General features: G+C 39.4%; 1 protein-coding gene across 4 annotated transcripts in view; it reads left to right on the forward strand.

Annotated features, from left to right (window-relative positions):
• The first annotated feature begins 671 nt into the window (after positions 1–671).
• The window catches only part of HELZ (helicase with zinc finger), a 146,619-nt gene continuing 124,084 nt past the window's right edge, over positions 672–23,206 (forward strand). For all 4 annotated transcript variants that reach the window (XM_020281207.2, XM_012747422.3, XM_012747423.3 and 1 more), the window contains exons 1-4: positions 672–744; positions 2,035–2,090; positions 5,861–5,917; positions 21,827–22,054. In XM_020281207.2, the coding sequence (XP_020136796.1) occupies positions 21,845–22,054 (210 nt within the window). In that variant the 5' untranslated portion in view covers positions 672–744; positions 2,035–2,090; positions 5,861–5,917; positions 21,827–21,844. The remainder of the gene's footprint in view (positions 745–2,034; positions 2,091–5,860; positions 5,918–21,826; positions 22,055–23,206) is intronic.

Genomic DNA, 23,206 nt, shown 5'->3' on the forward strand with positions numbered 1-23,206 from the left:
CAAGGGGTAAAAAGTTGCATTTGGCTTATTCTTTTCCTTTCTTTCTTTCTTTTTTAAATCGTGCTTTGAGGCTGGCTGACTAGGGGACACGGCGTCCGCCCAGTTCCCGGGGCCCCACGGCCCTGGAGTGCTGTGCCCTGGCAGAGCACCGTTCTGCCCCGGATGCGGGAGCGGAGCGCAGGGCGGCCGGGCTCGCGGAGCCCCGCGCGGGGCCTGACTGCGACCCCGGGCTGCCAGGGCGCGGGAAGCGGGGCCGCCGGAGCCCGCCGCGCACCGGGATCTGGAGCAACAACACTCACATCCATGCGCACAAATAAATCAATGAGCAGCTCTCCGCCGCCAGCGGCAGGGAAACCTCGGCTGATTAAATGCAGACGTGGGGTGCCTGCCAGGGCAGGAGGGCGGCGGGGCAAAAGGGACGGGCGTGGAGGCCGGCGGTGGGGGGAAGGGAGGCCAGGGCCAGGAGAAAAAGAGAAAAACCCAAAGCCACATTTTCCCAGCGGGGCTGAATTTTAAATGCCAACAGCCGGGAGGAGGGGAGGGGGCCGGGCTGCGGGCGCCCGGGCCGGCCGGCCACCCGGGGCAACTTTCCGGGCGGGAGGCGCGGCCGGAGGGGGCGGCGCCGGCGGCGGGAGGCGGGAGTCGGGGGCCGAGGGGGAGTCACTTTAAAGGCTCTTTCTTACCCATAATGCTTTGTGGGGACGTTGACAAGTGGATCCAAGATGGCGTAGAAAGTAATGACAGGTAAGTCCTGACTTCCCCCTCCTCTGCTGCTGGGGCCGCTTCGCGAGCTGTCGGAGCCCTCCGGGGAGGGGACCTGACTCCCCTCCGGTGTCCTGGGCCCCGGGCGGGGCGGCCCCGGGGCGGGCTGGGGGCCCGGGCGGCCCGCGGCGGGGCCTGGGAAGCGGGGCTCTTCGAGGCGAGGCCCGGACGCTGGGGCTGTTTACAGCTTCTTCCCCTCCTCAGCCCCCTTCCCCTACGCAGGGGGCCGCGGCGCCCTGGGCCCAGGCTGGGGGGGGGCCTTGCACGCCATAGCCGGGAGCCTGTGAGAGGTTTCTCCAGCCCGGGGCGCTCTAGGAGGGGAAGTCGAGCCTCCTTGCACGCTCCCCTCCTCCGGGTCGCGGCTGGGGGTGGGGAGCGTGCGGGCCTCCCACGCCCCGCTCGATTCCCCCCTCAGGACTCGGACTTCTGCCGCGTGGGGCGGGGGCCGGAGGGTAGGCGTCTGGAAAAGTGGGTCAGGGGTGCGCCCCCTCCCTCCCCCGCGGAGGGCTCTCTGCCTAAGATTCACTTTCTTCCCCCCTTTCCCGCCCCCTCCTCGGGAAATGGTCTTTGGCCCAGGAGCACATCAACAAAAATAAAGAACGACTATCTCTTCCTGGAGATTCCTTTAGGGGTCCCCTTTTCAAGGGTTCAGAGACTAGTCTCCCCCAAACTGTAAGGGAACTTTGATTCCTCTCCCCCAAATTATTTGAGCCCTCTGCACTCTTTCCTTTGCTGAGGATCCTTCAGACAAGGTTTGAAGTCAGTGTCTTCTGATTCTTCCTGAATTGGGATCCTCAGGTTTTGTTTGCAACTCAAAAATTGTCATTCCTTCTCCCTCACAACTTAAACTTTTCAGGCAAATCATTAATATGATAAAAAGTATAACTCCAGAGACAGTGGATTCCTGGAGCGGGGGAAGGAGGGAGGAGTTGCCTTGCTTAGTTCTTAATTTTGCCCTTTTTTAATCTCATGTTTATGAGGTTTCTTCTCCATTTCTTTTTTTGTAAGTAAGGTCAGTCAGTGTTGAAAAAGATGACTTTATTATGTTTTTGATTTTAAGAGCATTTTATAATTTATTATATCTCACTGAAAGAAATTTTTTTCATTGTAAGCTAAAGAAAACAGACATTTGCAAAGCTGCATACTGTACCATTTTTGTAACTTTTTCCATTTGAAATTTAGATGTCCCTTCACTTCAGACTGATAAAGTCTTTGCTACTGATAAAGTCTATTACTGGTATTGTATAGACACATCTTTTCTATTTGTCTCAGGAATTGGATGAAGTAATTGATCACTAATGAACTACAGTGCTGGTGAGATGTGTAAGGTGAGACTGCAGTTAAAAATGATTTCCTCTTATTCCTTCTTTATTTTAATCAACTCTTCAGGGTAAGGCTGAAACTAATTTGATGGGGCCATCTTTATCTTCCAAATATATCACTCAGTCAATGGGTGTATGGGCAGGGCTGGATTTAGAACATAAAAGTATGTTCAATGTACCAATCTTTTTAGTGGCTCCAACATACTCAAAAATAGTGGAACTTTATCCAGAGCCAAATGTTATTTGTAGCTATCCTTGATCAGTATCTTCACAGGGAGTAATTATAGTTTTCCTATTCAAATTTCCTTGTGTAACTTTAATTGGATGTCTTAATTTTATCTGTGTTTTGGTACCTATCACTTACCCTACATTTAGTGTATTAGTAATCATGTATATGTATTTTATGTGTCCATGGTTTGTGGGACTCTTGTAAAGTATACCCTTTCTATTGGAAAGAATTATTTTAGGCAAGTCAATCACTCCTGCTTTTATTTTCTGAGAAATGGAGTAGTAGTTGTCTAATAATTATTTTGAAATAAAAATGAGGATATTGAGTTCTGTATAGCTTATTAGGGATGAGACTAGTTTGTCATTTTTTTCTGATCACATGTGTGTGATTCAAAGTGTTTTATTTAATTGAACTTGTAATGCTTTGGATTTAAAGGATATTATTGATATAATATTTGTGAAGTTAGTATTCTGTGCTAAGGAGAGGGAGGGAAGTTTGCTAATTTTGCATTTTTCACAAGCGTTTCTCTCAACTTTAAACATTTTACTATGATTTCTTGTATATAAAATGTAAATGTAAAATGTAAGTAGTTATGGGTTATTAATTGGTTATTACAGTTTTTTTTTTAAACACATCTGGGCCCTTGGATTTTGAAATCCTCTCACAAACTTTTCATATCTATCACAACATCTGTTTAAGAAGAATGAGCTGTACTTTATTTTTTTTTCTAGATTGAGGCATACAATTGACATTTTGCCTTAAAAACAAAAACTTGGGAAAGGAAGGTGGACATAAACCAAAATCTTTTGTAGATGCACATGCCACATTTGCTTGTGTTTGAAACTCAGCAGTGTTTATGTGTATTACATAGAATTGTTATTTTTATTTTTGGCAGAGCAAATGTGGATTTTAAAATTTATTTTCAGTTTGCAGACAGAGGCATATTCATGCTTTAGACCTCCTAATTTGAACTTTTTATCTTGTTTTTTGAAAGATAACTTTGTGGAAAGGAACTAGTGATCTGCTTTTTGCTGATGGAGATATTAATTTGTAGTTTAAAATTGAATATTTAGAAGTAGGTAATCTTGTATGACAAGTGTTGTTTGGCCTGGATTTTGTTAAGACATTTTCCACAGTTTTCACACATGCAGACCATGTGAAGTATTAGTATTCATTTCAAAGTGAAGTTAGTGGTTGGCCACCAAACAATTTGTTACACAAAGTATTCTAAAATGGGAAATAGCATAGTATTGGAGGTTGTGGTGAAGTAGAAGTCTGTGTCTTTGAGCTGAATAAAGACATAGCTTTTTTAGTTTGTCCTTTTGGCTGGAAAGTTGGGCACTATTTTTAGGTAAGGCTATAGTTTTTGGGAGTCAGTAACTACCTCTATCAGCTGGTAAACTTGATTTTTGAAATAGTTAGGAAGACTTTTTATTTTCTAATACCATAAATATTCAAATACATTGTCTTAAAGTCTGTATATATTTATGGACCGTCCAGTTTTCATTAGAAAGGGCAATGATGCCAAAACAGCAGGAGAAATAATTTCTACTTGTAAAGGGCCTTGTGCAATTTAAAAATCTACAGCATATTCATGAAAGGCTAAGAATAGTACAGAGGGACCTACAAGTAAGTAGACCATATCTCATAAATGTGTCTGTGTTTTTTGTTTAAACAGTAGGCTTGGCATTAATATTGAATGCAGATTAGTCTATAATTGTCTGTCAGAATATATTTAAGATTCAAATACAGGCCCAGTACAGGAAATAAGGTCCTTTGCTTGTTCCAGTGTATCAAAGATTTTGGGCCAAGTTTATCAGCAATAGTTGTCTAAGACAGGGAGAGGAACTATTTTAAAAATTATAAGCAAATTATTAGGGTTCATTTTTATAAACTTAGGTAAATGTATGCACAAATGTAATTGGATTTCTAAGTAATATTTTGAAATGTTTTCTAGAAGAGAAGTATGATATGTGTGGAGAGTGTGGCCACTCCAGTTTATAGTTCGTTTCAGTTGATGGGTGTAGTCAGGATTAATTCTATAACATTGAGGAGAAGAAGCATAAATTATAGTGTGGTCTTGTCACTTTGAGGGTGGCTGGGATAATGCTTTTGAGTAATCCTGAATCTAGTAGAGTTAATATTTGTCTTTTAAAAAAGATTATTATAAATATAATATGAAGAATATTTATTGAAATATGTAGTATAAAAATTATTTTGTTAAGCTTTCAATTATCTAAAATAAATTGAAAGTTTTTTAACTTAATACCAACAGTCATACCAGCTTGTTTACTCTTGTAAATTGTACTGGGTCGGTTTCTCCAAGTGAGTGCAGGAAGTTGTCTGGTAAAACCAGAGCTTATACATTCATCTTGCTTTTGAACAAAAAAGAACCTAATTCATTATTAGGTGATTCTTCAAAGAGTGCGTGGCATATTTTTGACCAAAGCATTCTCAAGTGTGAATGTTTGTGATTTTTATTATTTATGTGCCATATTTTAGGTGTTTTTGGTACAGCTGAATTTGTCTTTTTGTTTGAAAATTCTCCTTGTGGTGTGTAACATGATTTTCCTGTCAGTAAGCAATATGTTTAACTAATAAGGTTGGAAAAATTATTTACTTTTATGCAAAACTCATGCATGCTTATAGTAAACAAATTTGAGCAATACTTAAGTATATGAAGTAAACAAGGTAAAAAATCCTTTTTTCTCCTTCCCCCATCTTTAGTCCTGCTCCCCTGAGCTGACTGTGGTAAACAGCTGGGTGTCCATTAGCTTTTGGAAGACTTCTCTATTCTTGAGATACTCTGGCAGTAGTGAAAGTAAAGTGAGATGTCAGGAAAGGCATGGTCATTGAACCAGAGTTTGGAAGTTGTGCAGGGACTGTTCTGTTCCTATTTCCTGTGATGTTAAGTAATAGTGATAATTTTAAACTTCTATCAGTGTAAGGTAACTTTAATCATATTATGAGTTAAGCACTAAAACAGTTAATTCTCTTGTTAGGTTGGTAAAGTATTGGTTTGTTGATCTTTTAAGGGAATATTTGTGAATTGAATTCATATAATCTTAGGGCTGGGGGTGGATAATGGTGATAATAAGTTACCATCTGTTGAATTTTATGATAAGCTTCACAGTATATTTACTATAGGCTTTTTATAACTCATGAGCCCCTTTAATTTTCATAACAATTCACAATGTAAACTACCTAATGTAATTATCACAAGACCACTAAAATAGTGGAGCTGGTGTTCTTTCTGGAAAGCCTGTGCTTTGCTATTTCTAGCTAGTCTAAGTGACTTATTTTCTAGATGAGGAAATTTAGGCCTAGAGAAATTAAGTGACCTATTCAAGGTCACATAGCTCAGTATTAGCAACATTAAACTAAGCTTTTTATCTTTGGACACTTATCTCAGGACTTTTTGTCCAGTGCTGTTGTGTTACATTTTATTGAACTACTGTGGATATTGGACACGAATGCTTGAGAACTGATGTATCCGTGAATGGTGTTTTCTACTATGTACTTAAAGACTTTCTTCTGTCTCTTTCAGAAATTATAAAGAGCTCTGATGGGCTATTTGGGTGATACCCAGTGCAGTGAACTGCAGGTGAGTAAGGATTAGGAGATCCTTGTTTAGAAAACAAGAACGTGGTGTTGCCTGAAAAAGAGATAAAAGAGACTTAATCTAGGCAAGAATGTCTGTCTAGAAAGGCTGAGGTGGGACAGGGTGGAGTGATGTAGGGCTGTTGTGAAATGGTCCTGCCCGAATTGGCTACTTTTGGAACAGACTGGATGATGAACAGACACTGAAGAGACTGCCTGCTGCTTTGTTGGACTAGTTTGTTTGAAGAGAAGTGAGGGTAGGTTAATCTTCCACTTTAGTTCAGAATGAGTAACTTTTAATACATAGGGGCTCAACTTGTGATTGGAATTTGAGAGGTCCTTCAGTTTTTGTGTCAACATTCTTGAGTGATAATCACCTTGTGCTCTGATGAACTTGGGTAAGTGTTGAATTATTTTTCCTGTTATGTATATAGTGTCATGAATGACTCTGTATATCTGCATTTTTGAGGATCTGAACATATCAATAGAAGCAAAAGGTTGGACTTTTCCCTTAATGATTATGCTACTTCCATCTGTTCTACTAGTACTTCAGATTATTTATCTTTTGCTGAAATGCCTGCTAATTAAAGACAATTTAGTCTTGAGTATTATTTCACAGTAATTAATCATCTTGGTCCATTATAGTATCTTGGTCTTTCATTATTAAACTTAGAAAATGGTAATACTATAGACAAAAAAATTGGAAGACTTTTTATATTGTCCTTGTGGGCCATCAGTGCTAAAATTATTGATATATTTTTCAGTATTAGTCTTTGTTAGACATCTTCATCTACAAAAGGTTTCAGCTCTTAATAAAACGACTTGCCATCATGCTTTTTGAACTCTGGCTGGGTAAGATTTACAGGAATATCACTAGTTGCTTTTTACCTGTCTGGTTTAAGATAGAGTTTTTTTTTTTTTTTTTTTTTTTTGAGACAGGGTCTCACTTTGTTGCCCAGGCTAGAGTGAGTGCCGTGGCGTCAGCCTAGCTCACAGCAACCTCAAACTCCTGGGCTCAAGCAGTCCTCCTGCCTCAGCCTCCCAAGTAGCTGGGACTACAGGCATGCGCCACCGTGCCCGGCTGATTTTTTCTATATATATTAGTTGGCCAATTAATTTCTTTCTATTTATAGTAGAGACGGGGTCTTGCTCTTGCTCAGGCTGGTTTCGAACTCCTGACCTCGAGCAATCCGCCCGCCTCGGCCTCCCGGAGTGCTAGGATTACAGGCGTGAGCCACCTCGCCCGGCCTTAAGATAGAGTTTTTAGCTTTGTGATCTTTGTAGTTAGGAAAACAAAACAAAACAAAACCAAAAACCAACCAACTTTCTCGCTCTGTTTTTTTGTTTTTTGTTTTTAGTTTTTGTTTTTTAACCGTACCCAGGTCTCCTGAACCCTAGTTCTTTGATTTGTCCATGAGTCCATAATGGCCTTTTTTTTTTTTTTTTTTTTTTTGAGACAAAGTCTATCTCTGTTGCCCGGGCTAGAGTGCCATGGCATCAGCCTAGCTCACAGCAACCTCAAACTCCTAGGCTCAAGCGATCCTCCTGCCTCAGCCTCCTGAGTAGCTGAGACTACAGGCATGCACCACCATGCCTGGCTAATTTTTTCTATATATTTTTAGTTAGCCAATTAATTTCTTTCTATTTTTAGTGGACACGGGGTCTCACTCTTCCTCAGGCTGGTCTTGAACTCCTGAGTTCAAACGATCCTCCTGCCTTGGCCTCCCAGAGTACTAGGATTACAGGCATGAGCCACCATGCCCAGCCCAGAAATTGTTCTTAAAAAGGGGGTATGGGCACCTCTTTTTGCTCCTTCCTATTTCCCATGTGCTATGTGCTCAGCCCATAATGGCCTTTTAAGTGATACTGTCCACTGCTGAGTCAGCAGATTGGCTGTGAGCATCGCAGAGATTTTAATGTGGAAATGCTATGTACTTTGAGGGTTTACTGTGAAACTTGGGCTTGGCTACTTGCTGATTGTTAAAGTAATACGTGGTTGTCGAGGTTCTTTATTTCTTGAGAATATGCTTGTTTTGCATGATTTGTTTCCCATAGGTTCATGGGGATGATCAGAAGACCAATTGAGGTGGTTTGCTGGTCCTTGAAAAACTGGGGTCAGGGGTAGTCATAAGTCATCATGACAAAGGAGCATGAAAAATCTCAGTCAAGAACAAAGTGAGCAGTAGAAAGGAGGAGTGGTTCTCTACCTGAGACTGTATCAGGCTTGTGTCCTGGAACCCCTCTTTTTGCTGTGTGTAGTGGTACTTTCTTTTTTTTTTTTTGAGACAGAGTCTTACTCTGTTGCCCAGGCTAGAGTGAGTGCTGTGGCATCAGCCTAGCTCACAGCAACCTCAGACTCCTGGGCTCAAGGGATCCTACTGCCTCAGCCTCCTGAGTAGCTGGGACTACAGGCATGCACCACTATGCCCGGCTAATTTTTTCTATATATATTAATATATTTAGTATATATATTACTATATTTATATATATTTTTCTCTCTATATATTTTTCTATATATATATGTATATATTAGGCCAATTAATTTCTTTCTTTTTATAGTAGAGATGGGGTCTTGCTCTTGCTCAGGTTGGTTTCGAACTCCTGACCTGGAGCAATCTGCCCGCCTCAGCCTCCCAGAGTGCTAGGATTACAGGTGTGAGCCACCGCGCCTGGCCCATGGTGAATTGTTTATTCGTATCTTTTACTGTGTTATGCAATTAACTATCGTTGTGGGCTTTGGATGGTAAGGGAAATATAACCAGCTAATAGATAGGTTGTTTAAAAAAGGTAACGAGAACATGTTCAGTAAAAATGTTCATATGAAAGTTTGGTGTAAATGGTAAGTGATTTTGGGGATAGTGATTGAAGGGGAACAGATGGATTATTATTCTAAGATTCAATTCAGCGTGTATTTATTGGGCATCCACTGTGTCCTCTGAGTGGTTCTCAAGTTATCATCATGGTGTGTACTGGGTTAAAGCAGGAGACTGGTTGAGATTGCTTGAGCCTTGACCAATCGGGGGTTCTGGCTTCTGTTGTCTCTTTGTGGCTGATTAGAGGGCTGAGAAGACCTCTACTGTTCAGTACATCTTTAACTCACTCAGGGCCTACCAGAGTGAGAAGCTGTGATCCGAGGGATGCAAAGATGAATGAAACATTGCTCCCATTGACAAGGAACTAATCATCTAGTTGAAAGAAGAGGGGCACCAAAAAATGAAAGGACTGATAGGAATTTGATAGGTGCTATAAAAGGGGTCCATATAGATGCTTGGGGATTAAATGGAGGGAATGATACTGACCCCTTGGGGATATCAGTTGACCCCTTGCTTCAACTGAAGAGGTGGCATTTAAATCATACCACCATGTAGATGAGAAGCAATGGAAAGAAGAGGGCATTCTAGAGGAAAGTCTGGGGTTGTGTCAGACACATGGATGTTAGGAAACCACATATCCACATTACCTGGGTCCTGGGATAAATAAAGGAACGTAATGGAAGGTGAGGCAGCCAATAGATCAGGACTGGGTTTTTTTTTTTTTTTTTGAGACAGAGTCTCACTTTGTTGCCCAGGCTAGAGTGAGTGCCGTGGCGTCAGCCTGGCTCACAGCAACCTCAATCTCCGGGGCTCAGCGATCCTACTGCCTCAGCCTCCCGAGTAGCTGGGACTATAGGCATGCGCCACCATGCCCAGCTAATTTTTTGTATATATATTTTTAGTTGGTCAATTAATTTATTTCTATTTTTGGTAGAGACGGGGTCTCGCTCAGGCTGGTTTCGAACTCCTGACCTTGAGCAATCCGCCCGCCTCGGCCTCCCAAAGTGCTAGGATTACAGGCGTGAGCCACCACGCCCAGCCAGGACTGGGTTTTGGACAGTGTTAAATGTCAGACTAAGGATGAGTATGATGGATTGTAGGGAGGAGAATTTAGAGACAGGGACTTTAGTTGGGTTCATGGTAATAGTCTAACTGAGGGATGATAAGGGCTTGAGTTGAATTGGTGGCCTTGGAAAGGAGGTGATGGATTCAAGAGATATTTTGGAGGCTGAATGGTAAGATGTAGTGACTCGTTAGTGGGTTAGGATAGAGGGGGAATGGTTAGTTCTTTATCTCAAGTCAGAGATGAGGTTGTGGTTTTTATGGTTGGGTGGCTAGAAGAATGGGACACTAAGAATAGGAAAGTCTAGGCCGGGCGGGGTGGCTCAAGCCTGTAATCCCAGCACTCTGGGAGGCCGAGGTGGGCGGATCGGATCCTTCAAGGTCAGGAGTTCGAAACCAGCCTGAGCAAGAGCAAGACCCTGTCTCTACTATAAATAGAAAGAAATTAATTGGCCAACTAACATATATACAAAAAATTAGCCGGGCATGGTGGTGCACGCCTGTAGTCCCAGCTACTTGGGAGGCTGAGGCAGGAAGATCACTTGAGCTCAGGAGATTGAGGTTGCTGTGAGCTAGGCTGACGCCATGGCACTCACTCTAGCCTGGGCAACAAAGTGGGACTCTCTCTCAAAATAAAAAAGAATAGGAAAGTCTGGAGGAAGAACGAGTCTGAGGAGTTTAGAATAAAGGTGAACTTGGTATTTATTTTGTTGTTTAAGGAGCTTGTAGAAAGTTGAAATCAGAATTTTAATCCTAGGAGGAACTTTAGAGATTTATTGGGGCAACAGCTAAGGAAGTTTGGGGCCCCAAGGAGTTAGGGAAATCAATGAGGTCTCACAGTTAATTAAAGCACCACCAAGATGAAAGCTTCCAGATTCCTAGTCCAGGACTTTCTTCGTTCCCTCACACTGAGAAATACTGAAGGTTCTTAGCTGTGGTGTTTCCTTGCCCAGGCAGCAGCTCTCAATAGAGAGCTAGAAGTGGCATAGTTTGTGTTGGAGATTGAAGACTTTATTTTTTGTTGTTGTTGTTTTTTGAGACAGAGTGTCGCTTTGTTGCCTAGGCTAGAGAGAGTGCTGTGGTGTCAGCCTAGCTCACAGCAACCTCAAACTCCTGGGCTTAAGCAATCCTTCTGCCTCAGCCTCCCGAGTAGCTGGGACTACAGGCATGCGCCACCATATCTGGCTAATTTTTTCTATATATATTAGTTGGCCAATTAATTTTTTTCTATTTATAGTGGAGACGGGGTCTCACTCTTGCTCAGGCTGGCTTGGAACTCCTGACCTTGAGCAATCTTCCCGCCTCGGCCTCCCAGAGTACTAGGATTACAAGCATGAGCCACTGTGCCCTGCCCAAGACTTTATTTTTTAATTAAAATTTTTTTATTATGGAAATTTTCAGACATACAAAAGGAGAAAGAAGAGTATAATCAATCCCAGTGTACCCATTGTCCAACTTAAACAGCTATCAATGTTGTTTCATCTGTTTCCTCTCTCCACATCAATTACATTGAAACAAATGGTCAAGCAAAAGTAATTTGGTGACTTTAAACTTTGTGTATTTTCAAGTTAAGAGAGTTAAATGGTTTAGTGGAGTGTGCTCCTAGGTCTCTGCATAGGGTCCAGAATGAAGAGAAATAGAATTAACTCCTGAATTCCTGAGCTGCCTCAACTTTGTGTGTTTGAGCAAATTAACTTAAGTCTTCTGAGAACAAGTCTTTGTTTTCCATGACAATGAAATTTATTGCCTGTTGAAAATTATACAGATGAATAAAAAAACTGTAATCCCACCACCCAGAGATATCCACTTTTATTTTTGTAATCACCTTTTAATTTCAGAATTTTAGATATACAAGAAAGTTGCAAATGTAGGTCAGAGTTCTTCTATAATTTTTACCCAGTTTCTGCCATTATTAGCATCTTACATTTCCATGGCACATTTGTCAAATCTAAGAAACCATCATTGTTACATTACTGTTAATTAATTTTCAGACTTTATTTGGATTTCACCAATTTTTCCATTAATATCCTTTTTCTGTTCCAGAATATATCCAGAATCCCACATTGAAGGGAGTTGTTGTGTCTTCTTAGTCTTTTCTGGGCTGTGATAGTTTCTTACTTTGTTTTTCATGGTAATTTTTTAGGAGTATTAGGTATTTAATAGAAAGGCCCTGTTTGGGTTTGTCTGATGTTTTCCTCATGATTAGACTGTTGATGTTTCTTATCTTTCGTGTTGTTTTTAACGCAAAATACTCAATACTTACATGTTTTACAAAAATAAGATTATGAACTATATTATTTAATCTGCTTGTTTTTATTTACAAAATGGAATTATACTGTATATATTATTTTGTAACTTGCTTTTGTCACTTCATATCTTCCCACTAACCCCTATTCTTAACACTGTTTCTGTAGAAAAGTCTGAGTTCAAAATCTGATTTGAAAATATAGTTTCAGGATATAATCTGTTGGGATATTGAAGACAGCCTATAAGGGGGTGATGGAGGTGGTGGTAGTGTGCTTTCGTTTTAATTATGCAGTTGGCTCTTTTATATTTGAATTATCTCTTATTTAAAAAGCTCACTGTTTTGGATTATGATATGATTATATGTCTACACAGATAATCTGGAAGGAAAAATGAAGAAATACAAAGAATAGAACATGTTTTACAATAATAAAATTTTCTTGGCAAGAAGTAACCTTTTCTAGGACTCAATCTTTTTTTTTTTTTTTTGAGGCAGAGTCTCGCCCTATTACCCCAGCTAGAGTGCTGCTCACAGAAACTTCAAACTCCTAGGCTCAAGCAATCCTTCTGCCTCAGCCTCCTGAGTAGCTGGGACTACAGGCATGTGCCACCATGCCTGGCTAATTTTTTTCTGTATATATTAGTTGGCCAATTAATTTCTTTCTGTTTTTGTAGAGACGAGGGCTTACTCCTGCTCAGGCTGGTTTTGAACTCCTGACTTTGAGCGATCCACCCACCTCAGCCCAGAGTGCTAGGATTATAGGTGTGAGCCACCGTGCCCGGCCTATAGGACTCAATATTTTAGTATAATTTGCTTGCTTGTTAAGTACGGGTTTTTTGTTTCTTCATATCCTTATTAATTAATAAGCCTGTTAAATGATTTGGGAGGAGGCTCAAACATTTTAAGAAATAATTTGGAATTATTGAAACTAAGAAGGCTTAGAATTGCTGGCAATTCTGAAAAATGGGTCAGGAAAAATCAAAGTAATAGATGAAAAAAAAATCTCAATTTTAGCTGTTGATACAATTTTTAAAAAAATTTGGTTTTTCTTGTTTTTATTATTTTTGTCACTAAAACAGATGGTAGAAGGTCCATCTGGATATTTCTTTTATGTGAAACATTTTGAAACATTTTACTTTATATTGAATTCCATTTATTCTGGAATTTAGGAGAATTTACCTCTTTATGAAAATGATTATTCAAAATAGAATATGGTTGATGATCATAGTTTCTTTTCTGGTTTTCTTCTCCTTAGGTTTAGTTTCTGTTCTTGCTTAGTCAGTGATTTTGTTTTAGAGGAGAATGCAAGTTTGGCTGAATATTAAGTACAGTACAATAAATAAAACTACTTCCTAGAATTTTTTGCCTGGATATCCCATAGAATCATCACAAATTCTAGTTTTGGATAAAAGCAGGTGAATTTAAAGCTAATACAACATTCTTCTTTATGACTTGGCACGCTAATGAGAACTGAATTTGGTACAGGACAGTTCTTGGAATGCTTGGCATTTAGGTTATTTTAGGTCATCTCTTTGGGAAATTTAATTAAAAGTGTTTATTGAATGGTTTTAGTGAATTGAATGGTTGTCATGGGGATAAAGATGTTGTAAAATGGACTCTTTTTTTAATAAGGTAGTTGTGTTGGGCAGATAAGGCATCTTACATGATATAGTTAATCCAAGATAATAGATGATTAAGAGGCCAGATAATTTTATAGGAAGTAATGGTGGCTTTGGGAGGATAACATCTTAGAGAGGTAGGTCTTAAAGTGTTCATTAAAAGCTGGGTAGTATTTAGGTCGAGAGGGAGGAGAGGAAAGGATGTTCTGGAAGGAGGAAACACTACTGTCAGAGTCTGACTCTGTACTTGGGACCTGTGTTGGGGGTGGTGGGAAAGTTAGGATGTAGCCAGTTTGTGGTGGCCTGGATATCTGGTAATGAGCTTCGATGTTATTTTACAGGCATTTTGGAGCCATTGTGCCATCTCTAAAGTAATGTTTCTTAACTTTTTTCCTCCCCAAGGAAGCATGACACGCTTTAGCCACACCATCTTACCTAGATCTTGCTGCTTAGTGAGTAGGAAGAGGCATGTTCTGATACGCTTTCTTTGTTACTCTGGGGTAGATCGTGATTATTTTTAAATTTTTATTTTAATTTTCTTAAAATGTTTTTTTCAAGAGACGGGGTCTGGCTCTGTTATCCAGGCTGGAATACAGTAGCGTGATCATAGTTCATTGTAACCGGAGCTCCTAGGCTTAAGCAATCCTCCTGCCTTAGCTCCCAAGTAGCTGGGACTACAGGTGCATGCTTTTTTTTGTAGAGACAGAGTCTGACTATGTTGCCCAGGCTAGTCTACAACTTCTGGCCTCAAGCAGTCTTCCCGTCTCAGCCTACCAAAGTGCTGGGTTGGATTACAGGTGTGAACCATTGTACCCATGTAGGTTATTTTAATAACGTATCAATCTGGCTTTCCTTTCTTTTGTCCCAGTACATTTACTTGCTATTATAGTCTTGTTTCAGGATGATAATGGAGTTTCCACAGGGAAAATAATAATGTGTTAGAAAGATTATAGGCAAATTACTAACTTTAAAAAAAATGTGGATCCCTAATTTTTTCTAGCATGTCTTCTCATTTAAATTTTTGTTTTGTTATATAAAGAAATTTAGGTATTTTGTTATATTTGTCTTTTAAGTTTTATTGTTTAAATAGTCTAATAAGTAAAGATATTTTGAGATCTGACCAAGAACCAATTATGAATGTTATTGATAGTAATTTCTGTCAAAGGAGCCTAGTGGTAATGTTTAGCATAACTCTTAAGTCTTCTAAAACCTTTACAAATGCAGTCTGATTCATTCCACCTAAGTTAATTATGAGATAGATAATTTTTTTCCTAATAGAGACAAATGTATAAGACAGAAATGCAGAAATCATCTTGACTAGATTGAAGAAATTTTAGTTACTATAATAGGCTCTTGCTATTGATCACAATTTTTGTTTTGTAAAGTCAGTCTCTAACCAAAAAAATGATTTATGTCTTCTGAGATCAAATATCATGACTACATTAATAAAAGAAGTTAAGGAATATAACTGATATTTTAATAAAAGTACATTTCATGACTTGATTTCATGGTGGTCTAGTGGTTGCTCACATTCTCTCACAGAGAGAGGTTCAGAGAATGATGCCTTTTATCTGTTACTGAAAATGTCTTAGTCCAGGCCATTTTGCTGGCCACCACTGTGGTACACTATTGATTTCATTTTTCTTCCAACATTTACTTTTGGTCCTGGACCAACTGTTTAGCTATGATGGAATTCTTCAAAAGTATCCTACATTTTATTCCAAATGAACTCAGTGATTGTTCCATTTGGAGACGTTTCTCCTGAGGCTCCATTCTTGCCTCTAAAACCTACACATGTAAGAAGGAAAATGCATGAGTTTTCCATTAATTAACAATATACTTATCCTTCTGTGTCTACTTCTTTTCAGCTTTTAAAAACCATGTCAATTATGATGTTCAGGTTAATATTTTAAAAGTAATTTTTAAAAATTTGTTTAAAAATTAACATGTAGTAATATTGACTTTCTTTTGGTTTAGTTTTATTAATTTAATGCTTGTATAGTTTGTGCAGCCATCACCATAATCAGGACACAGTATCATCACTGCAAAAACTCCCTAATGCTATCGTTTTATAGTTATCCCTCCCCAACTAATAATCCCTGGCAACCACTGATCTGTTCTTCATTCCTGTAGTTTTATCTTTTTGAAAATATCATATAAATGGAATCATACAGGATGAAAACTTTTGAGACTGGGTTCTTTTACTTAGCATAATGTTTTTGAGATTTATCCATGTTATTGCATGTATTGAAAACTTATTCTTTTTTTATTGCTGAGTAGTTTTCCATCATATAGAGGTACCATGGTTTATCCATTCACTCATTAAAGGACATTTGAGTTTTTTACAGCTTTTAGCAATTATGAATACAACTATTATGAATGTTTATGTGCAGGTTTTTGTATGAATATAATTTTCATTTTTTTCTAGACAAGAGTCTCGCTTTGTTGCCCAGGCTAGAGTGAGTGCCTTGGCGTCAGCCTAGCTCACAGCAACCTCAAACTCCTGGGCTCAAGCAATCCTTCTGCCTCAGCCTCCCGAGTAGCTGGGACTACAGGCATGCACCACTATGCCCGGCTAATTTTTTCTATATATATTAGTTGGCCAATTAATTTCTTTCTATTTATAGTAGAGACGGGGTCTCGCTCTTGCTCAGGCTGGTTTCGAACTCCTGACCTCGAGCAATCCGCCCACCTCGGCCTCCCAGAATGCTAGGATTACAGGCATGAGCCACCGCACCCGGCGTAATTTTCATTTTTATATGGTAGCTGTCTGAGGGATGAAAGGAATTGTTGGGTCACATAGTGTAGTGCATATTTGACTTTATAAGAAGCTGCAGATCCTTTTTCCAAGTGGTTGTACCACTTTCTATTCCTACTACCAATGTATGAGAGTTCCACTTACTCTGTATTACTTAATGTTATCAATATTTTTAATTTAGCCATTCTAATAGATAGTCATATTTAATCATGGCTTTAATTTGCATATCTCTAATGGCTAGTGACATTGAACATCTTTTCTTGTACTTATTTGCTATCATTATATCCTCTTTGTGGAGTGTCTATTGAAATCTTTCACCTAGCTTTTAATTGGATTTTTTTTATTGTTGAGATTTGAGAGTTCTTTTTTTATTATTAGTTTTTTAATTTTAAAATTTTAAATATTCTTTTCAATGTTTTATTCCTTGTAACTGCTAGACCATGTGGGAGAGAGTTCTTTATATATTCAGATCCAAGTCCTCTTTTGGATATGTGATTTGCAAGTATTTTCCCCCTTTTCTTTTCATTCTTTTAACAGTGTCTTTCATAGTACAAAAATGTTTAATTTTGGTAAAGTCCAATTTATCAATTTTGTTCTTTTGTTGGATTGTGCTAAGGTAGATTGATTTTAAAACAAGTTTCTACTCTTGAAAAGTGTAAAGAAACTTTTGGATGGGCATGTTTTCATAAAGTTGACTTTTGTGGCAGGGTACAAATGTTACTTTATGGAGAGATGGTGCTAATTATTATACTCCTTAGTTTTGGGCACACACAGGACTTTTGCTTAACTAAGGAGATAACTGGCTCAGGTTTGTGTGTTTTTTTAATACTTTTTAAAGTGCTAAAATCACTAGCATTGTCGTTATTAGCATAAGTATACTTTTATAATGCAGAACTATGTAGGGAATTAGTCTTTTTTTTTTTTTTTTTGAGACGGAGTCTCACTCTGTAGGAAATTAGTCTTTAACCCTTGTTCCAGAATTAAAATGGTGATATTTAATTTCTCCCCATAAATCAACTCTGCCTTTTCCTGTGTAGACTTCAGTTGCTGACACTGTCAGAAAAATGGCCACAGTATATTCATCCTCTGTAGCTTCTAAGAATTTAGATTCAGCAGGAAAGAGCATCTGTCTTTTTCCCAGAAGTCTTAGCAAAAATCTCTTGGTGTCTCATTGGCTTTTATGTGATCATATGTCCTATGCTTAGCCAATCCCATGTTAGGGGGTGAGGCTTAGATTGCCCATTTTGTGTTACATGCCACCCCTGGGGCCTGGTGGAGTTAGCTCTTAAGGAACCATGTGGACTAAGAGTTGGGGAAAGGTGAATTCTCAAAGGGAAATTATGGGCTTTTATTACCAGGAAAGGGAGTGGGTACTGGGTGGCAAAACAGCTAATGTCCATTGCATGGTATTAGTCTCTTTTTATAGGTCAGGAGCAGATCAGAGGAGTTAATGGATTTGGATTAGAGTCTTGGTTTCTGATTTCAGTTTTCTTGCCTGTGAAGTAACATCCTCTAAGTAAATTGTTCCCCACAGGGATAGAAGTTTGCAGGAAATTACAGTGTTTTATATTCTTTTGGTAAAAGTTGGATAATTTTTAATAGGAAGAGAAAGAATCAAAGCAGGTAGGGGTGGACCTCAGCAGTGGTTGAATGTTGTCTTTCTTCCTACATTCCTACCTTGGTGTGACTCAGCTTCAATGACTTCCATTCCCTGGATCTCTTTGCCCTCATGGGAGAGATTCTTAGAGACCCAGCTTAGTCAGTGTCTGCCATGGGATCTGGGTGTTATGTCCAGAGCAAGACATACAAATGTGCTTATTTTTCCAATGGCTATTGCATAATTATTACCAGTTTATTGATTTGGAGAAAATAGGTGAAAACAATTCCTCTGTTAAGTAGATAAAGTAGTTACATAGAATATTTTATTTTCTATACAGTATTGTATATTTAGAGCAATAAAATAGTTTCAACTTTGTATAAATTGAAAATCTGAAATTTTAGGGAAATAATAGCTAACACTTATTGAGGACTTATGCACCAGCCATTTTTTTAAAGTGCTTTACATGTATTATTTCACTTAATCCTTCAAATAACCCTAGGAGGTAGGTATTAGTTATCTTCTTATTAGAGGTGAGCAAGTTGAGATACTCAATGTTAAGTCACTTGCTCTGGGCCATGTAGCTGGTGAGTGATGATGTGGCTGGTGAATTCTGAACACAGATGCTCTGACTCCTTGCCTGAGCTCTGGATCACTGTATTACACTCTTTCCCAAGGAAAGATTTTAGCTTGTGCATGATTAGCTTTTCTTTTCTTACTACTTCTTTTAACTTGTCCAGATGTGGGCTGGGAGTTTGTATGGAAGATTTGCTAATCCTAGGGCCCCTGGTATCCATGGGTTTTTGTATCTAGTATTGCTGTTATCTGGCAAGCAGTGTATGCTTGTATTTATCAGTAGTTCTCAACTAGGGCAGTTCCCACCCTCCCCCACCGCCCCCCGGGACATTTACAAATGTCTGGAAAGATTTTTGGTTGTCACCAGTCTGGGAATGTGCTACTGGCATCTAATGGGTAGAGTCTAGGGGTACTGCTAAACATCCTACAATGCACAGGACATCCCCCCAGAACAAAAAATTATCCAGCCCAAAATGTCAGTACTGTTGATATTTTACATCTGGTCTGTATCATAAGTTAGTAATTATTTTGTAATGCCATTCTTATGTCTGATATCCAAAGTCACTATAGTAATACAGAAATCATTATTTTTTATTTTTGCTTGATAATTGATTTCACCCATATCAATACATGTTTGTATAAGGAGCATAAGTACCAACTATGACATAAATATTTAAATCCCCTTAGATCAAACTAGGAATTATAGCCTACTGAAAGAAAGCTGAGGAAGTTTAAAGGGAGGCCATGTAAAGACCAGGGATGCGGTACTCTTAATATTTGTTGGGTTATCTTGTTTTTTTTTTTTGGTTTTTTTTTTTGAGACAGAGTCTTGCTCTCTTGCCTGGGCTAGAGTGCCATGGCGTCAGCCTAACTCACAGCAACCTCAAACTCCTGGGTCCAAGCTTTCCTCCTGCATCAGCTTCCCTAGTAGCTGGGACTACAGGCATGCACCACCATGCCCAGCTAATTTTTTTTTTTTTACATATATATATTTTTAGTTGTCTAGCTAATTTCTTTCTATTTTTTTAGTAGAGCTGGTGTCTCCTCCTTGCTCAGGCTGGTCTTGAACTCCTGAACTTAAACAATCTGTCGGCCTCAGCCTCCCAGAGTGCTAGGATTACAGGTGTGAGCCACCATGCCCGGCTGGGTTATCTTGGTAATAACATAATTAGGTTTCATTTTTTTTTTTTTTTTTTTTTTAAGACAGAGTCACTCTGTTGTCCTGTGTAGAGTGCAGTGGTGTCATTATAGTTCACTGCAACCTCAAACTCCTGGGCTCAAGCAATCCTCCTGCTTCAGCCTTCTGAGTAGCTGGGACTATAGGTGTATGCCACCACGCCTGGCTCATTTTTCTATTTTTGGCAGTGACAAGGTCTCGCTCTTGCTCAGGCTGGTGTCAGACCCCTGAGCTCAAATGATTCTCCTGCTTTGGCCGCCCAGAGTGCTAGCATTATAGGTGTGAGCCACTGGGCCCGGCCAGATTTCATTTTTTATATTAAGAGTGTTAATTTGTTAAATGTAAACCTTTAAAATATGTTATAATTTTAAGCCATGTTTTGTGTTTTTTTAATTAAAAATTCCAAACTGAGAAAAATAGAGAATATTATTTTGTACCCCATGTATTAATATATATCACTCATATTGAACAAATGCTAGCAAATACTATTTTTGAACTTTTTGAACTCCTTCCTTATCCCATACCTTAGCTCTTTCTTCATTTTTTAATAGACTAAGGATCTTAAAGGCTGAAGGGGCTTAGACCTTTTCTGACGTCTGTCATCTTGTCTCACTGCTGCTGTCTGTTGGCTGCCCATCAATGCCTTTCTCCCTTCATCTTGCATGGCAGTGTATAGGCAGCAGATGGCTACAGAACAGCTAGGAGAGGGCAGAACCAGTGTGTCATTATCAAAGCTGGGGAGGCTGGCACAGAGCATGTATGTAGGCTGCAGAGAGGTAGAAGGGACAAATAAGTACCTCGAGGCCAGTTGGTAAGGTGGAAGGTAGAGAAGAGCAGGAGAGTGAATAAGGTGGATGTAGGCAAGAAAAGCAGTCTACAAGTTTGACAGACATGGTGACGAGGGGTCAGCAAGGGTAACCTTTTGAAGCAATATTATGAATGTCAGGTCAAAGGATTTTAGGTCTTTTCTGTCCAGGTTTTTTGCTCTTGCCATACCAGTGATATAGCTAGGGAGAAGCTATGAGTAAACTCTCACTGTGTCTTATTTGGACGATTTTAGTGGTGTCATTAATGTCAATGCCTGCCATTTCTTCCTCTGTGGCAAGCCCGCAGTTTCTTCCCCTTCTAACCAGATCTTCATAGGACTTATATTTGATAAGTTCTTTCTTTATTCAAACACTTTCCATCTGTTCCATTGTCTGGAATAAAGCCTTTGCCTCTTGCTGTGGCATTTGAGGTCATTCATAGCTCCTCCCACTCCTCTCACGCACCTTGGGTTTAAGCTGTGTATCTTCTTCCTTGGTGATTTCGCTTGAACTCATCTCTCTGAAAAGCTTGAATTTGCTCTCCCTGTCATGTATGTGGTGAACTCCTATTCACCTTTTGAGATCAGCTCATGCTTTTAGGCGGATGGAATAAGTCTTTTTTTTGTAATTGTTCACTTGCACTTTACGTCTTGTACTAGAATCTGAGTTTCTTGAAAGCAGTGATGACATGCCCCATCTTTGCTGCTAGCACAGGGCCTGGCCCTAAGGAAATGTTTGTTGAATTGAATTAATAGGCAGTCAAGCAGTTTTAGCCATTTTATAATTGGTGGGAAAAAACCCTGCACGGTATACATTTTGATTTTCTGCAGTCACAGTCATGGAATTGTGAGACTGAAATTGGGAAACTGAAATTTGGAGGTTTGGGTAGGAAACATTTCTGCACCTTTGGCTAAAGAAAGGGAATCTTTTATGATTTGTTGTATTCTTTGTAATATTCATAGTCATGTTTCAGTTACAGATTTGCCTCATTTATATATGTGATGTATTATTGTTGGCATGATCCTGGCTTATGGTTGGCATTTTGCTTGGATCTATCTTAGTAAAGACTTCATAAAATATCAAAGAGAAGTATAGATTTTGTAGCATCAGTAGCTGCTACTTAGTTGTGACCTTGATCAAAAGGCTAGCTGAGGGTACCTATTCAGATAGATGATGAAGCCAGCTGAGATAGGAATGGGGCTAGAATTTATAATTAATAAGTTTTTAAAACCTTCTCTTGTTCTTTCTCCCTGCCTTTAGGATTTTTGTCCCTGAGTCATGGAAGACAGAAGAGCTGAAAAGTCATGTGAACAAGCATGTGAATCACTTAAGAGGCAGGACTATGAAATGGCCCTCAAGCACTGTACAGAGGCCCTTCTTTCTCTCGGCCAGTACTCCATGGCAGACTTTGTGGGGCCTTGTCCGTTGGAGATAGAGCGCATCAAAATTGAGAGTCTTCTTTATAGAATTGCCTCATTCTTGCAACTGGTAAGTATACACTGTTGATAAGCCAGTACTGAACTCCGTAAAATGGCCTTTTTCACCGAGTGGGAACTATACACGTCAGCTAATTCTGAGCTGAAGTGATGAGGTGGCTGGTGATTGCTGAATATCTTTGATGGCAAGCAACTATGTTTTTGAACCTTGAAAATTATACTATTCTATAATATTTTAAATTATTCATTAATTCAACAAATATTTATTGAGTATATATTATGTGCTATCCACTGTTTTAGGTACTTGGTATTAGATGAAAAAGGAGGAGAATGTTCCCTTTGTGGTGCTTTTTCTAGGAGGGGGATGGACAATAAACAATAGACATTATAAATAATAAACACTATAGATTGTGGAAAGGTAGTAGCTGCATGAGAAAAGGAGAACAGGGTAAGGGAGATTGAAATTACGTGGGTTAAAGATGGGTTTGGTCAAGGTAGGCCTCATTGAGAAGGTGATAAGAAGGAGATAAGGGGATGAGCCATGTGGAAATCTGGAGGAAGAACATTACAGAAAAAGGGAACAGACAGTACAAAGACCCTGAGGTAGAAGCAAGCCTGCTGTGTTTGAGTAACAGGTAGGAGGCCGAGTGGCTAAAGTAGAGTGCCTGAAGAGGAGAGATAAGAGGGTCTTTGGGACCCTTTAGATCATTGTAAGGACTTTGGTTTTTTTTCTGTGTGAGGTGGGGAGGTATTGCAGGGCTTTGAGCAGAGAAATGGCATGATCTAATTTAACAGGAATTGTTTGACTTTTGTGTTGAAAATAGACTATAAAAAGATAAGAATAGGTGCAAGAAGACTAATTTGGAGACTATTGGAATTATCCAGGCCAGAGTGGCTCAGACCAAAGTGGTAGCAATGGAGATAGTGAGAAGTAGCTAGGTTCTGGTTCATAAGTTGAAGGTAGAAGTAATAAAGTTTCCTAATTTATTGAATGCAGGGAATGAGAGAGAGCAGTCATGATTACTTACCTCAATGTTTTTTTTTCTGAGCAATTGGAAGAATGAAATTTTCTTTAGCTTAGGTCAGAAGGGTATAGCTGGGGAGCAAATTTTGTGGGGGAGGTTGGGAGCTCAGTTTTGGACATAATTGAGTTTGAGATGCCATTCAGATACCTAGCTGGAGATGTTGAATAAGCAGTTGTGTG

The sequence above is a fragment of the Microcebus murinus genome, chromosome 18 (assembly GCF_040939455.1).
Source record: "Microcebus murinus isolate Inina chromosome 18, M.murinus_Inina_mat1.0, whole genome shotgun sequence".
NCBI lineage: Eukaryota > Metazoa > Chordata > Mammalia > Primates > Cheirogaleidae > Microcebus > Microcebus murinus.